Source organism: Anolis carolinensis, chromosome 1 (assembly GCF_035594765.1).
Source record: "Anolis carolinensis isolate JA03-04 chromosome 1, rAnoCar3.1.pri, whole genome shotgun sequence".
In the NCBI taxonomy this organism is placed as follows: domain Eukaryota; kingdom Metazoa; phylum Chordata; class Lepidosauria; order Squamata; family Dactyloidae; genus Anolis; species Anolis carolinensis.
The window spans coordinates 78,732,877-78,749,455 of NC_085841.1; the positions used below are offsets into that span (position 1 = coordinate 78,732,877).

General features: G+C 40.2%; 1 protein-coding gene across 8 annotated transcripts in view; it reads right to left on the bottom strand.

Moving 5' to 3' along the window:
- adgb (androglobin) overlaps positions 1 to 16,579 on the bottom strand; it is a 111,593-nt gene that overhangs the window by 60,709 nt on the left and 34,305 nt on the right. For 7 of the 8 annotated variants that reach the window (XM_062977689.1, XM_062977671.1, XM_008122981.3 and 4 more), the window contains 6 exons: positions 16,000 to 16,086; positions 8,110 to 8,309; positions 5,331 to 5,447; positions 3,464 to 3,558; positions 2,324 to 2,498; positions 1,073 to 1,163 (listed from right to left, as the gene is read on the bottom strand). In XM_062977689.1, coding sequence (XP_062833759.1) covers positions 1,073 to 1,163; positions 2,324 to 2,498; positions 3,464 to 3,558; positions 5,331 to 5,447; positions 8,110 to 8,309; positions 16,000 to 16,086 — 765 coding nt within the window. The remainder of the gene's footprint in view (positions 1 to 1,072; positions 1,164 to 2,323; positions 2,499 to 3,463; positions 3,559 to 5,330; positions 5,448 to 8,109; positions 8,310 to 15,999; positions 16,087 to 16,579) is intronic. The other variant, XM_062977688.1, reaches the window with a different exon arrangement.

Genomic DNA, 16,579 nt, shown 5'->3' on the forward strand with positions numbered 1-16,579 from the left:
ACAGTAGGCCCATCTAAATTGGCACCAAAATCCAAACTATTCTGAAGCATTGCTGCTATGGACCAGTCCTAGATTCTCTGAGCTGCTTCCAATTCTCCTTCCAAAACATGGCAGAGGTGGTAACAGGGTCCTGACCATCCAGTCAGGTCAAATTGGGTTCGCCCTCCTGGGCAACTCTGCTGATATTGGTAAAGATGGTCTGCAGTAGTCAGGAGCACTCTAGAGCTCAATGGCTACTGCTCTGGTGGCAAAGGATACAAAAAGTAATCACCACCCCCCTTTTCTCACACCATGGAGTACAGGGAAACCAAGGTGATGACACTGGTCTGTATGAACAGTGAGACCAGTTCTAAATGAGTGATTCTTAACCTTTGGTCCTCCAGATGTTTTGGACTTCAGCTCCCACAATTCCTAACTGTTTGGGGGTTCTAGGAGTTGAAGTCCAAAACACTTGAAGGATCAAAGGTTGAAATCCACTGCTCCAGAATATATCCCAACTTCTGTTAACATGGGGTAAAATTCGGTTAGCCAATTTTACCCTACATTGGGGACAAGAATTCCCTGGATGTCATCCAGATGCCCATGAGAATCATGTGGCCCAATTTGTGTAGATAGGTCCCATGATAACATTGGGGTGGTACACTGCCAAACAGCAATTACATTGCCATTTTCTAGCAGACAGTACACACCTAGCTAGATATATGTGAGACATTTCTGCTTTGTATATAAAGATGGTACAAGATAGTAGTAGCAATAAAAGGGAATAAATGGTAACAAGGAAACAAATGTTCATGTTTCATGTTACTAGCAAAATTATAATAAAGAATATTCCATTAAAACAGTGGTTCTCAACCTGTGGGTCCCCAGGTGTTTTGGCCCACAACTCCCAGAAATTCCAGCCAGTTTACCAGCTGTTAGGATTTCTGGAAGTTGAAGGTCAAAATATCTGGGGACCCACAGGTTGAGAACCACTGCATTAAAGGCACTAAGTTTTCCTTTAAATACATCTATCTGTCCTTAAAAAGGAGATGTTCCCCATAATTCAATGAGGTCCACTACTTGATATGCTTACGTGTCTCTTGGTATAGGCATCGCAAAAAGTCTGAAGTTCACGAAAGGACTAGCAAGCTCAATAAATTGTTCTGGCTTTTTAATCACAGGTTCTGAAGGATAAAACAAAGATAAAAGAGAAAATCTCTGTCATTCAAAAATATGACTTCTTGTTCAAAATAAAATTCACATATGAGAGTAGCAGCCTGAACCATCCAGGGAATATGCTCTCTTTCATTCTAGTGGTAGAGATTCTGAACAGGTTCCCATAATCCTGCCTAGGTATTAATGATAATTTCAAGTTCTCCCTTCTTAGTATTGTTTAGCACTGAATTGGATTTGAATGAAATGCCTTTCAAAGAGGAATGAGGTGGATGACTATCCTCTGTGAGGCAGGTCATTATGTACATTTGACTCAGATTTCAGAAACTGAAATGCTTGTAAAAAGTGAAATATAATTTCACTTTTTACAAATATTTAATATTTGAGATAGTGTATCTTTAATTTCACATACTAGAGATAATTGGCATGCCTGTTGTCAAAATTGCAGTCCAGGTTTTGCTAGTTTGTATTTTATTACAGTTTGTTTCACACATTAAGTCTCAAATAAAGCAGAGATTGTATCTACAGTGCATTTCAATTTACAGACTGAAGGAAGCAAGACCCTTCTGCCTTTTTGGAAGTTGAAAAGTCTCAGCAAGTTCAAGAGTCTCTGTGGGCACCACTCTTTTACATGAAACCAATGGAAGAGAAACTCAAAACTTCTCAGCGAACTGTGGCAGAAACAATATAAAACATGCACTATCTCTACACATGTGCTAGTTTATAAGGTCCCACATGATTCTGTTTTTCTTAGGAGGGGCATAGTGTTTCAAAATGGTTTAAAGTGCTACTGCTTTATGAAAAAATAGCATGTAAATTACACAGCAGAAGTGCACACTCCCCAACCAACTGGAACTATGCAGCAAATGTTAGCAAAAGATTTGGCACCAGACTAATAGCCTTTTACTTTTCTGCATTTCAGTGGCATCATCCTTCAATATAATATACTTGGCTATACAACTTTTTAATATTGCAACACCATTTATCATTTGTGCAATGTCACAATTTTCAGCAAGAGGCCCGTTTTGCTACCAATGTGATAGAAGTATTTTATTGTATACATTATCTTTTGGATTTCTCAAAATAACAGTTAAAATGAAGCCAGCAGAGACAGAAACAAACACAAACACTAATATAACTAAATTATAGTGTAAAACCTGGAAAGACAGACCTTGGGGTTCATCTGTTACAATTGTTTCTTTCTTTTGGCGGATAAGTTTCCAGCGTGGTACAAATGGGGGTTTCGGAGGTGCTACCAGTGGACCTGACCTTGTCCTAGTTAGCAGTGCAGGATGGCTGTAAATATGGGAAAGACCATACTCTCGTAACTTCTCAGAAGAATCTGCCTACAAAATACACAAAACAGGCTTTGTTACAAGCCAAAATATCAAAAGAGGATGCTTTCAGATTTTAGTACAACTATAAGATTTGTTAGTTTTAAGAACTCAATTCTTTAATGTGGCTCACAGGTTTACAAAAAAGAATCAAATGCCTGTGGATAAGAAACTATATCACTAGTGTCAATGTTCAAAACAAGCCTCTAAGTGGGATTTACCCACAGCCCTAACTGCAAAAGTAGAACAGGGTTATAGACGTATAGGGGAACTTGGATATTCTTATAAAAATCATTTCAAGGTCTAGATTGTTTTGTATTTTATTTTTTATTGTGTGTACATGTCTATGGTAGGTACAGTTTGAGGTGACAGTTTATCTCAGAGTTAATCAGCTAACTTGGCTGATCTGTGGGCCAATTAGGTCATTATGCTAGACATCTTGAACATGGTATTTTTTATTTTCCCACATGTAAAATCTCTAGTACTAGTGGGTAGATTTTATCAAACTGCACCCCCTCCCCCCCCCCCCCCCAAAAAAAAACCCCTACAAATAATTGTGATCCAAGTTCTCATTCACTATTGTACTGCCTGGAAAAGAAACCTTTATAAAATATACATTTTACTTTTACATATCAAAGTGCTTTGGTTTTGTTTGGTTTAAAAAAAAAACCCAAGGTATACACAGACATAAAACATGCATACCACAAACCCCTTTTTAGAAAAAGTTTGATTCCTCAGAAGTAGTGCACTGAATGTCCATATTCCAGCAATACCCTTGGGCAGTCTGAAATTAGAGAAAGCTATCTCTTTCTCATCATGCAGCCTCCACACTCCCAAATTTCTGCTCCGGAGGGAAAATGCTTCCACTGTAAACCCCTGATAGGATTCCTTTGGTAGCATAAGGACCAAGTTGACCCCCTGGCCAGTGTACTGATAGATCAGTTAACATTTAAGAGGTCAATTCTACAAATCCTTACCATTTTCTCTAATACAAAGATTTTTTTTTCAGATACATAAAGAGGCAAATAATAAGCATAGGCCACCATCTGAGGCTGCAGTGGTACTGCAGAACCTGTTAAAAAGAAACCCATCAAATTAAATCAAAATAAAGATGCAACACTATAGAATATATCAGTAAAAACAAACAATACATTCATTAGGTGAAGTGATGCTATTTGGCAACTGATTCTCATCCTTATGGTTAGGGTTCGTCTTGTTGTTTTAACAGTATCTCTGTTGCACTTTATTCCTTTCCTTCAGTTGGAAATAGTTTCTATGTTTACGCCTGCCTTAGCCCCTTATCAGGATAATAGTTCCGGGTATTTACCTCTCCCCAGTTTACATTCTTCACTATATGCACTTCAGTTTTAGGAGCCTACCCAGGTTTTATCTAACTATGTTTTACTGTAAATGTGATTCTTATATGTTTTATTGAATTGTTTATATATTGTTGTATCTTTTACATTGTCTGTAACCACCTGGCCCTGGCCCCCTGTAAGCCGCCCCAAGTCCCTTCGGGGAGATGGAGGCGGGGTATAAAAATAAAGTTGTTATTGTTGTTGTTGTTGTTGTTATTATTGTTATAAAGGCAATAAGTGAAGATATGAAAATTACTTATTCAGGCCCCATCTACAATGCCATAATGTCCAGTTTCTGAATCCAGATTATCTACTTTGGACTGGATTATATGGCAGTGTAGACTCATATAATCCAGTTCAAAGCAGATAATCTAGATTCAGAAACTGGGTTAAATGGCAGCGTAGATCCAGCATCCAGTGTAGCTCCATGGAAATAATCTGTTCCCGTAAAGTAACCTAATAGAATGCTAGAAAAAAAAATCACCTTCTTTTCACTGCAACAATAGAATAATTTCAGAACAAGTGATTTCACGGAAAATGATCGGTATGATCATTTAAACAACATACATGTTGCTCACTTTAAGACTAAAAATGCATTATTAGCATAACTAAAGCTAAGTAATGCATTTAAATATTAACTCTTGATTAAAAGTTTTGCTGATGCTTATATTTCTGGGGCTTAAAGAAATGGAAAAAGTATTTCCTGTAATGTATGGTTTTCCTTTTCCTTTCCTATATGCTTCCATTAACGGAAAAAACAAAGGAGACTGCCACGTTAAAAAAGAAAAGAAAAAAGAATATGACAGTTATCCCTATGGCAAGAAACTTCTTTAACTGATGATCCAAAAATTGCCAACTGAATGGGATAAATCATGAAACCTTTAAAATATCCCAAGGTTTTTCTTTATACAGAGCAGGGTTTGGGAATACAACTTGGTTGTAAACACGATTCATGGGCAGCATGTGCTTGGCTCTGAAGATAAATGGTGCTATTAAAAGTAAACACACATTTGTCTGGGGTGTTTTTTTCACTGTGGTACTGCAGAGGTAAGAAGAAATTCTTTGGTAGTGTTGCAAGGGAAGAACTTCCTACATGATCACAACTACAGAGAGAAATTCCTATTTATAAAATTCCTAATACTGTGGGGAAGTCTGGTTTCCTCTCAACCACTCAGGATTATAGCATATAAAGTAGTCATTAATATCAGCAAGTTCAAAATGTTAGCAATGCATTCAAGACTGCACAGCAGGAAGATTTCAGCTTATTCAAAGTAAAGTACAAATTTGGACCTATATTCACATACTACCAGGTAATCATTTAGGAAGTCCTTCATATTTATTTCTTTTTGTGTTGTTTGCTATCTTCAATTGCAGACCCATTTTGCAAATTATTGCAATGTTTATCAGTTGTACATTACTACAATTTGCTAACAAAATGTACAATATTAAGAAATGCTACATATGCCCAAGGCCATTTATAATTTACCATCAAGAAACAACTGAAGAGAACTTTGAAAGTCGGCAGACATTCGTCCAGGCTTAGATTTATCCTTTTCACCATCTTTGCTTCTCTTCTTTCCAATTTCTTTTTGATCTGGCTTTTCTGTTGCCGGAAATCAATACATGTGTGAAAACAGCATATGTGATCATGCACTATCCAATAGTTCTTTTCTCAAGCAATAAGGAGTACTAAAATTAAAATTACCTGTTCATGCTCTGACAGAGAGAATTTAAAGGGCACATCAACCATAACTCAAAGTTCAAAAATATTCCATCAATATCTCACCACTCGTGAATTTATCTATATTGTGTAAAGATATATTTGGTCTGTGTATATGAAATGAATGTCATGTTTAGACTTGGGCCCAATCTTCAAGATATCTCACTATGTGTGTATATGTAAATACAAGTATTCCAAAATTCCTAACCCCCCAAAATTCCACAATAGAAAACATTTCTGATCTCAAAAAATTTATACAAAGGGATGGTGAATCCAAACTTAGTCCAAAACATTATTGTGTATGTTAATCATCTATTGATGTCAATCAAATTAAAGTAGTGGGGTGCACCATCAACTTGGGGGTAATAGAGCAGATGATGCAATAGGGGGAATGAAACACAGAATAGATAAAGACGCAATACAGGATTATCTGGCCAATTGAACTGAATTCAGTTATCCAGGGCCAGATGAATTATATCCAAGGATATTACAAGAAGTGGCAGAAATAATTTTAGAACCACTGGCAATGAACTTAAAGAATTCCTGGAGAATAAGAGAAGCTTGCTAGAAGTCTGCACATCTGAAAAAGAGGATCTAAACCATTACTGCCCAGTGAGCCTGACAACAATACCAAGAAAGATTCTGGAACAGATCACTAACGGGAAAAACTGTAAACAGTTAGAAACGTATGCCATGCTCCCAAAAACTCAACACAGGTTTCGCAAAAGCAAGCAGTGCCAGACGAATTCCTATCTCTTTTGTCAACAGAGCTGCAAGCTTGGTAGATGAAGGGAATGCTGTGGATGTAGTAAATTTTGTCTACCCCACATTTTACTAGTTTGTTTGCCAGAAGGTCGTGGGGGACTTTGTCGAAGGCCTTACTGAAATCCAGGTACGCTACATCCACAGCATTCCCTGTATCGACCCAACTCGTAACTCTATCGAAAAAAGAGATCAGATTAGTCTGGCATGACTTGTTTTTGGTAAATCCGTGTTGACTATTAGCAATGACTGCATCTGTTTCTAAGTGTTCACAGACCACTTCCTTAATGATCTTTTCCAGAATCTTGCCTGGTATCGACGTGAGGCTAACCAGACGGTAATTGTTTGGGTTGTTCTTTTTTCCCTTCTTGAAGATAGGGACCATATTCACCCTCCTCCAATCTTCTGGGACTTCTCCCATTCTCCAAGAACTCTCAAAGATAATTGACAGTGGTTCTGAAATAACTTCCACTAGTTCCTTCAATACTCTTGGATGTAGCTGATCTGGCTCTGGGGACTTGAATTCGTTTAGAGAGGCCAGGTGTTCCTGGACAACATGTTTCCCTATTTGGGGTTGGATTTCCCCCAATCCTTCATCCATTCTATGTTGCTGAGGTTGAAGATGGCTTTCTTTTTGTGAGAAGACCGAGGCAAAGAAGGCATTAAGTAGTTCTGCCTTTTCCCTGTCCCTTGTCACCATCACCCCATCTTCTCCTTGCAGTGGCCCTATCGCCTCCTTGTTCTTCCTTTTTCTACTAACGTAAGCAAAAAAGCCTTTTTTGTTGTTTTTTATGTCCCTGGCAAGCCTGAGCTCATTTTGCGCTTTAGCCTTGTGAACCTTTTCCCTACAGGAGTTGACTATATGTTTGAATTCTCCTTTTCCACTTCTTGTGCATGTCACTTTTGAGTCTTAGCTCAGTTAGAAGTTATTTGGACATCCATTCTGGCTTCTTTGCACTTGTCTTATTTTTCTTCTTTGTTGGCACTGTTTGCATTTGCGCCTTGAGTATTTCACTGTTTAAAAACTCCCATCCATCCTTAACTCCCTTGTCTTTTAATATTAGCGTCCATGGAATGCCGCTCAGTAATTCCTTCATTTTTGGAAGTCAGCTCTCTTAAAGTCCACTTAATTCTGCTTTGTCCACTCCTGGGCACCACAATTCAAGAGGAATTTTGACAAGATGGAATGTGTCCAGAGAAGGGTGACCAAAATGAGGAGTGTTTTAGGGAACTGGGTAAGTTTAGTTTGAAGAAAAGAAGACTGAGAGGAGACATGATAGCTATATTCAAATATTTGAAAGGATGTCACCCTGAAGAGATGGCAAACTTGATATCTCAATGTGCTGTCAAACTAACTTGATGTCTGTTGCTCTTGAGTTAAGGACACTGAGCAATGGATTCAAATTGCAGGTAAAAATGAATCCCTGTAAACATTGGGAAAAACTTGATGACAGTAAGAGCCATTTGTCGGGGTTACTTTGAGTGTGCTTTCCTGTTAGACTGGCTGGCCCTTGTGGTCTCTTCCAACTCTATTAAAAGTTACCTAATGTTACACTGAGTAACAATTCTATGCTGAGCCATGTTCTAATATGCACTAACATCTTTGAGAACTAGTGTTTATCTGTAGATTCCAATTAACATTTAATTTGATTATCTGGTGATACATATATTTTCTTTTGAATAAGCCCACAAACCATGACTTTGCACTATAACCCAAAGAGAACTGCAATGACAGTCTACCTTTTAATAATCAATACTATGCATAATTTGTATTATTTCATACCTTTGCTAGGTTTCTCAGCTTTTTCTGGCTTCTCTGGTTGCTTAATGACAGGCGGAGCTTCACTTTTAATTTCAGAAGTTTTAAGATCTTTTTTGGCATCCTGAAGTGATGCTTTAGTTTCAGGGGGCAATTCTTCAGGAAACTTAAATTCCGGCAATATTTCTTTTAAGAAGTCCCAAACTTTATGCAAATATCCAGACCTTTTAAAATAGAAACGTTTTATTTCCTGACAGAAATGGACACGGTATCTTGTTTGATAAAAGAAAAGTAATCTAATTGCTTTTTTAAAAAAGAATGGGAATCATTTATAACAAAACAAGAAAATGTAAAAGTGCTTGTGAATTTAAAAAATTGAGTAAAAATTGAAGCAACAGGGTAGGATAAAGACACGATTTAAAATGAAGAGATTAGGGGGATTAAAATAATATTTTCATTATGTGTATTTGAGGTAGGAATTGGAAAGTCCATTTTTAATTTTTTAATTTTATTATTTTGATTATTGATGTTTGTAGAGAGGGTGGGGGAAGTTAGTTTTAATTGGTGTATACTGTACTGTATATAGTGGAATAGGTCATATTTGGAAAAATGGCTGTCTTTACAAATTGTATAACAACACTTATATTGCTTAAAATAATTAATAAATATATAGATAAAATAAAAATGTGTTGCTTTAAAATTGCTGCCTTCTGTTTATTCATTGAAATTTTTTTAAAGAATTGAATATTTGATTTAGCTTGTAGAGGGAAAACTAATGAAGCACTCAAACCATATTTTCCTACTCTTTATATGATCAAATTAATTACAATTCCATTCAGCAACATCCCAATTTTTCTGATATTAATTGTATGATAATAAAAAAACAGCAATTACTTGAAAAAAGCAATGAGGCAAACTATTTTTCTAGAACACAGGGGGGGGGAGATAAATAAATTACTACAACTTCCTAAAATATATTCAAAATATGGTATTAATAACTAGGTCCTCCACTTTTATGGGAGTTAGGGGTTCAAAACTGCCACAAAAGTTTCAAAACCACAAATTAAAACAATCTTTATTCTTTTACCTAAGAGAACACCTCTCTAGGAATCTCTGGGTTCTCCTAGGTGAGTCTATGGTGAAAGTTGACCATGGAGCCAATTAGAGGACCTAAAGCTTCCTACAGAGAGCATATTAATCAAATCCAGGAATAATCAAATCCACAAAAGTTAAAACTGCAAATGTGGAGGACGAACTATACAACGAATACATATCTCTGAATAGGTTAAGGGATATGTGCCTGAAAACTACTATTCAGTAAAGGAAATACTTTTCTATATACCTTAAACAATGGTTGTGATACACAATAACTCAAGCTAATGTGCATAACAATTTGTCATGGAGCCAGATCCCAGGGCTGAATTTCCAAGCCCTGAATCTGACTTCATAACATAAAACAACCCTGCAAGCACCTGGCGGGAGGAGATAAAATGAGCCTGGGAACTCAGAGTTGAAAGTATAAACAATTATAATTGCTGTAGTGTGTGGGAATAGAAATCATGGTAGAAATGTGATCCCGAAGGTGGGGTTTGATGATGATATTTGCGTGTGATATTACGTTGCATCAGAAGTGATAAAATTAGATGTATGTAAACATTAGGTCATTCTCGACTTTTCCAAAGTCATGTATTCTTCAATAAAGATTGGATTTGAGAGCAGCTATCTTTGATCTGCGTTCAGACTGGTCCTTTGAAGTGAGCCTGACATTAAAGTCGAGAATCCATTTCTCACCCTCCTGCGGAATTCGCAGTGAAGTGATAATGAGTGAAGAAGGAGATCAAAGCCCAAATGGGGCAGAGAGGCCTTTGCAAGGGGCCCGGCCGAAGAGAGAAGAAACGCTGCAAGCCATAGCTTCCTCTACGGGGTACCCCAGGCCGAACGGCGTGACCCAGAGAATTCCCAGGGGAGGAAGAGGCGTCTCTGCGGCTGCAGAAACCAGTTGGGGATCTGGAGGAAGTATGCCGGAGACCGTGGCCCTGCGGTTATCCATCCTGGAAACTAATTTATCCAGGCTGTCGGAAACCGTGGGGAGATTGGTGCCATTATTGGAAGAGAATCTCCAAAAGGAGCCCAGCCGATATGGCGCCGAGAGAGAACCAAGTAAAGAAGGAGATTGGAGCCAGAGGGGCCAGCGAGCGTCAACGCAGAGTCCCGTGGCGGCAAGGGACGAGGGAGATGAGGAATACTGGCGGGAGCTGGAGTTCCGGGACAAAATGGCGCGAGAAGTGGAGCGTCAGCGAGCCCTGGGAACTCTGAGGCCGCCATCTCCAACAGAGCTCCCAACCCCCCGAATGGGCGTCGGGGTGGAAGGGCCACTGGGGCCAGGGATCGGGTCCAGTGGATTAGCAGACGAAGGCGGAGAGGAGCGGGGGATCCAGGAAGAGGAGGAGGATGTGCCGTACGACGAGGAAAGGCGAGATGAGGGGGCTACAGCAAGGCCAGTATGCGGATGGGCGGAAGAGCCGACGGCGGCGGCAGACTTTCGGGAGCCGCGCAGAATGACCACCGGAGTGGGGTGCGGCGTGTTCCAAGGAGCCGCCCGAGGAAACCTGATGCAACCCTTCCCCATGCCTCCCAGACAGCATCAACGGGCTGCAGAATGGATGCCTAGAAGGGAAGATCTCAAACTAGAATACGGAGGGGAATCAGATGAACTGAACTTTTTTCTAATTAGCATCAGAGGATACATGGAAGACAATGCACACACATTCCCCTCCGAGGCAAGCAGGGTTCGAGCCATCGGCAACACACTGAAGCGAGGAGCAGCCAGCTGGTATGTGCAGCTTCATGCCAGACGCGACCCGTGCCTGAGGTCAGTGCCCCGCTTCCTCGCCGCACTGGAAAACCGGTTCAGAGACCGGCTAGAGCAATTGAGGGCTCGAGACCAGCTGAAAGGAATAAAGCAGAGGGACAAAACAGTGCCCGAGTACGCAGAGGAATTCCTTCACCTCGCGGAAAGGGTACCAGAATGGTCTGAAGTGACCAAAGTGGAGTTATTTAAAGAGGGACTGCGCCCCGAGATTTTCAGCTGGGCAGCGCACAGAGACGACCCCGAAACGCTCCAAGGATGGATTCAACTAGCGGGGCGCGTCGAATCCACCCTGGCCCAAGTAAAGCGCTTCAGGAGCGGCAGCGGCCAGCAAAGACCGGTGGCGAGGGGTCGAGGAGAAACGAGGAAGCAGGAAAGACCCGGAGGGAGGCCGGGGATTCCCTCCAGAGGAGATGACAACAAACCTAAACCGGGATGCTTTGTATGTGGGAAGACGGGCCATCGAGCAGCAGAATGCTGGGCCCGGAAGGGGGAGCCGCCAAAAGGCCCAAAGCCCAAGCCAGCAACCGGGAGGCGCGCGGAAGAGGAGGTGCAGGCCCCAGAATCTTCAGAAAAACTGGTGAGTCAGGACAACCGCATGATAGTAGTGCCAATCTGCCTCTCAGGGCTAGAAAATCGGGCCACCTGCAAGGCATTTGTGGATTGTGGGTGTTCTAGAAATATCATAACCCCGGAGTTAGCAGGAGCGCTGAAATGCCAGCAGATGGCGCTTGACTCCCCAATTGCATTTTCGCAGCTAGATGGATCAGTCGCTGCTGGGGAAGTATCTACAAAGGAAATACGAGGAATCCCATGTAAAATAGGCAAATGGGAAGGAAGAATATCCTTTGTGATAGCCCCTATTGCCACATACCACGTAATATTAGGGATACCATGGCTCGAACAGGCAAATCCTGAAGTAGATTGGAGAGGAAAAAGCCTAGCATTCAAAGAACAGCAGATGCAATGGGAGATAAGCAAAATTGCAGAAGAGGAGGACGAGGAAGATGAAGCAGGGGAAATAGACCCACAGCTATTGCCACCTGAATACAGGGACTTTGTGGATGTTTTCAATCAGAAAGAGGCCAGTAAATTGCCTCCCAAAAGGAATATAGAAGTAGAAATTGAAATAACCCCAGGAGCAAGCTTACCCAAACCAAAAGTGTATCCCATGTCTGTGCAGGAGAAGGAGGAATTGAGGAAATACATTGATAAAAACCTGGCGCGAGGCTTCATTAAGCCATCCAATTCTCCTCTCGGGGCCCCAGTGTTATTTAGGAGAAAGAAAGACAACTCCCTAAGATTGTGCATTGATTATCGAAATTTAAACGCAATTACTAAGGACAATAAATACCCTATGCCCTTAGTCAAGGATTTAATTACCGTATTGAAGAAAGGGAGCATATTTACTAAACTGGATTTAATTGAAGCGTATCATAAATTAAGGATCAAACCGGAGGATACTTGGAAAACTGCATTTTCCTGCGCATTCGGCCATTTTGAATACGAAATTTTGCCTTTCGGGTTAAAAAACGGAGGCGGCTGCTTTATGCAGCTTATAAATGAAATACTACACCCGTTATTGTACAGAGGGGTATTCATATTTCTTGATGATATCTTGATTGTAACTGAAGATAAGGAAAAGCACGTAAAATTGGTCCGGGAAGTTTTGCAGAGACTAAGAGAAGCAAAGCTGTACGCAAAACTGTCCAAATGTGAATTCAATAAAACTCAAATTGACTTTCTGGGGTATCGGATATCTCCAGAAGGGTTAGCTATGGATCCAGCTAAAGTAGCAGATGTGAAAGAATGGGGAGTGCCTCAAACAAGGAGGCAATTACAATCATTTCTGGGGTTTGCAAATTTTTACAGACCCTTCATAAAAGGTTTCGCGCAAATAACCGCACCCCTTACAGAACTTTTAAAAACAAAAGGGAAAGGGGAGACAGCAAAAGTGAAAGCTCCTGGCGCCAAACTGAGGTGGACGCCAGAATGCCAAAAGGCATTCGAAACCTTAAAAGAATGCTTCACTGAAGGACCCATCCTAAAACACCCCGATATCAGGAGCCCTTTCATAATCCATTGCGATGCCTCAGACTGTGCGTATGGGGCAGTACTATTGCAAAAAGATCAAAATGGGAACTTAAAACCCTGTGGATATTTGTCACGGAAGTTCAGCGAAACTGAAAAAAGTTGGCCAATATGGGAAAAAGAGGCATTAGCCATATTAAAAGCCTTAGAATGCTGGCGACACTTCCTCGAAGGAAGCGGAATCCCATTTGAAATTTGGTCTGACCATAAGAACCTACAGTACTTAAAGTCTCCTAGAAAATTGTCCCCCAAACAAATTAGATGGGCGCAATACTTCAGCAGATTCGATTTCCAATTAAAGTTTTTTCAAGGGAAGCAGAACGTCTTGGCAGATGCTCTTTCACGCATGCCTCAACACGAAGGCATAACCACAGCAAAAGAGGGGACAATATTCTCTGACAAACAATGGGGCTTAGCTGTCAGGACAAGAGCACAAACCCAAAAGGAGGACACGGCTTTTGTTGAACTCGGCGGGGAAGAAAACTGGGGGAATGAACTTAAACAGTCTTATGAAGGAGATCAATGGATCGCGTCCAACGCAGAAAAGGGGGAACAGAAGGGGGGATTTTGGTTTGTAAACAAGAAACTGTATATCCCAGCTATATTAAGGATTAAGATTCTGCATCGTTTTCACAACAACCAGAGCGCTGGTCATACAGGAATTACAAAAACAACAAAGGCAATAGTAAAACATTGTTGGTGGCCAGGAATGAGGAAGGACATAAAGAATCATGTTGTTCAATGTGATGATTGTGCCAGAAATAAATCGGGAGGAGGGAAGCCTATGGGATTGTTACAAACAGTAGCGGAACCTACCAGACCTTGGGAATGTGTAGCTATGGACTTTGTGGGAGAACTGCCGGTTAGCAAAGGACATCGTTATATTTGGACAGTATTAGACCTGTTTTCTAAACAGGCTCACTTTATAGCGCTGACGAAACTACCATCGGCTGAGAAACTAGCTGAATTGTACATAAATCATATTTACAAACTACATGGATGTCCCAGTAGAGTAGTCAGTGACAGAGGAGTACAGTTCACAGCAAAATTTTGGGAAAAATTCTTGGAAATGCTAGGAGCAGAAAGGAGTCTAAGTTCTGCTTTTCACCCCATGACAAACGGGGCGGTAGAACGTACTCAGCAAACGCTTGGGCAGTTCCTTCGAATGTACTCTAACATGAGACAAAATGACTGGTCTAGGTGGTTGGCTTTTGCGGAACTAGCCTTTAATTCAACTATACATTCAGCAACAAATAAAACCCCCTTTGAAGTAGTTTACGGGTATGAAATACAGCCTTTACCCCAGTTGCCAAGGTGGACAGAAAATGAGGAAACAGAGGCAGGGAAGTGGAAAACACAAATGCTAGAATGTTGGAGTCAAGTGACTGCATCCTTAAAGGAAGCACACAAAAAGTATAAAGCGTTCGCAGACAGAAAGAGGGTGGAAGGCGATAAATTAAATAAAGGAGATCTAGTGTGGTTAAGTACCCAAAACATCAAATTGGGGCTACCTTCAAGAAAACTGGGCCCCAAATATATTGGACCATTCAGAATACAGGGTGTTATCAATGAAGTGACTTTCCAGTTGGCATTGCCAAAAAGTTTAGGGAAAATACACCCAGTATTCCATCGCAGCTTACTGAAAAAGTATATGGGGACTTTGGACAAAATGGACACATAGAGTTATTGTTTGATTTGTTTCAGAACTATGATGAAAGAAGAACCGAAGAGGAGGACGAAGAAAACGAGGGCGCCATGTCATGGAGCCAGATCCCAGGGCTGAATTTCCAAGCCCTGAATCTGACTTCATAACATAAAACAACCCTGCAAGCACCTGGCGGGAGGAGATAAAATGAGCCTGGGAACTCAGAGTTGAAAGTATAAACAATTATAATTGCTGTAGTGTGTGGGAATAGAAATCATGGTAGAAATGTGATCCCGAAGGTGGGGTTTGATGATGATATTTGCGTGTGATATTACGTTGCATCAGAAGTGATAAAATTAGATGTATGTAAACATTAGGTCATTCTCGACTTTTCCAAAGTCATGTATTCTTCAATAAAGATTGGATTTGAGAGCAGCTATCTTTGATCTGCGTTCAGACTGGTCCTTTGAAGTGAGCCTGACAACAATTTTTAAACATCACTTTTGCTAAAGAAAGCATAATTAATTTCAACAGTGACAACTTTACAAATCAGCATGTAATAGGAGACCGACACAGAGCAGTGGGATTCGGAGCTACAATACTAACTGGCAATGTTAACCAAGAACCAGCAGAGCCAATATCAGGCCTGCTGAAATTCTGTTGAATCCTAACAGTTTAGGGGAGTTGGAAACCTTTTAAGATTATCAATGCCTAGGCCTAACTTTGTACTAACATCGTGGTTGTATCCTTGGTCTATAAGAAGTTTGGATCTTTCTTACAGACTAGTTCATTGCTGGTCAAACATACAGTTGTGAATGGTGTGTGAGAGAGAGATGGGAACTAAAAGGCTAGAAGAGAGCCCTTGTGCTGTGTCAAAAAAAAAAAAAAGACTAATACAGGATGGGGGGTGGATGGGGACACAGCTGCAGGGAGAGAGCATTATACTTAAGCTGTTTGTCTGCAGATTTATAAGAAAGTGGTTCGGCCAGCAGAAAGGCAGAAGAAGCTTCCCGGTGGATCTTAAACCACTATAGCTAGTGCATCTTTAAGATTGCTCCAACTATTCGGGTAGAAAAATTAAATAGGACTGAGTCCAGCTGATGTAAAAGATTTCAGCAACAACAATTTTGAACTCCTAATTTTTGAGACACAAAGCATTCAGGTTTTTTTTAATGACCTTTCAAAGGATTGATTTTGACTGTTCTAAAAGTCTGAGTCACAGTATAAATCTATTTCCCCCAAAGGCCAGATGAATCAAGCACATCAGAGGCAAAAAGAGAAAGGCACATCTTGTAAAACTTGAACTTACTGGATTGGAATAATTTCTGGTATCCATCCAGTGAGTGCATGCAGAACTGTGAATTCCCCCAGTTCTCTTTTTCCATTATCATGTATACTACCAAAAATGAATAAACAAACTGTTAAGCATACTGATATCTGAAGGTATAATTTTATCTATACATTTATTGTTTATTCACCATCCCCAAATTATCTCCATATTTCATTTATGTATTTTTAGTGTTGGTCATTTTACTGGCAAGTAAACAAGTACACTTAGAATTATATTTACTGCATAGTTGCAAATAATGAAAGGGCTATAAGTTTCTAGTCTAATCTCTTTAAAAATGACAGATTGCAAAGGTCTAACATGATACTGTCCATCAGTTCAAATTCGTAGAAATTTAAGGAGATCAAACTAAAAAACAAAATAAAGGCCTTTCTCAGAGTAATAAAATGTGATATAACTTAGTGCACACACTCAGTTATATTCCTATGAATATATGACCATGTTACCGGAGGCAATGCTTTCTGTTTATAAATATCCATTTCCTCTACTGCACATTATAGTATTCCTAGGTTTACTATACAAGAGTTGAAGAAGATACATC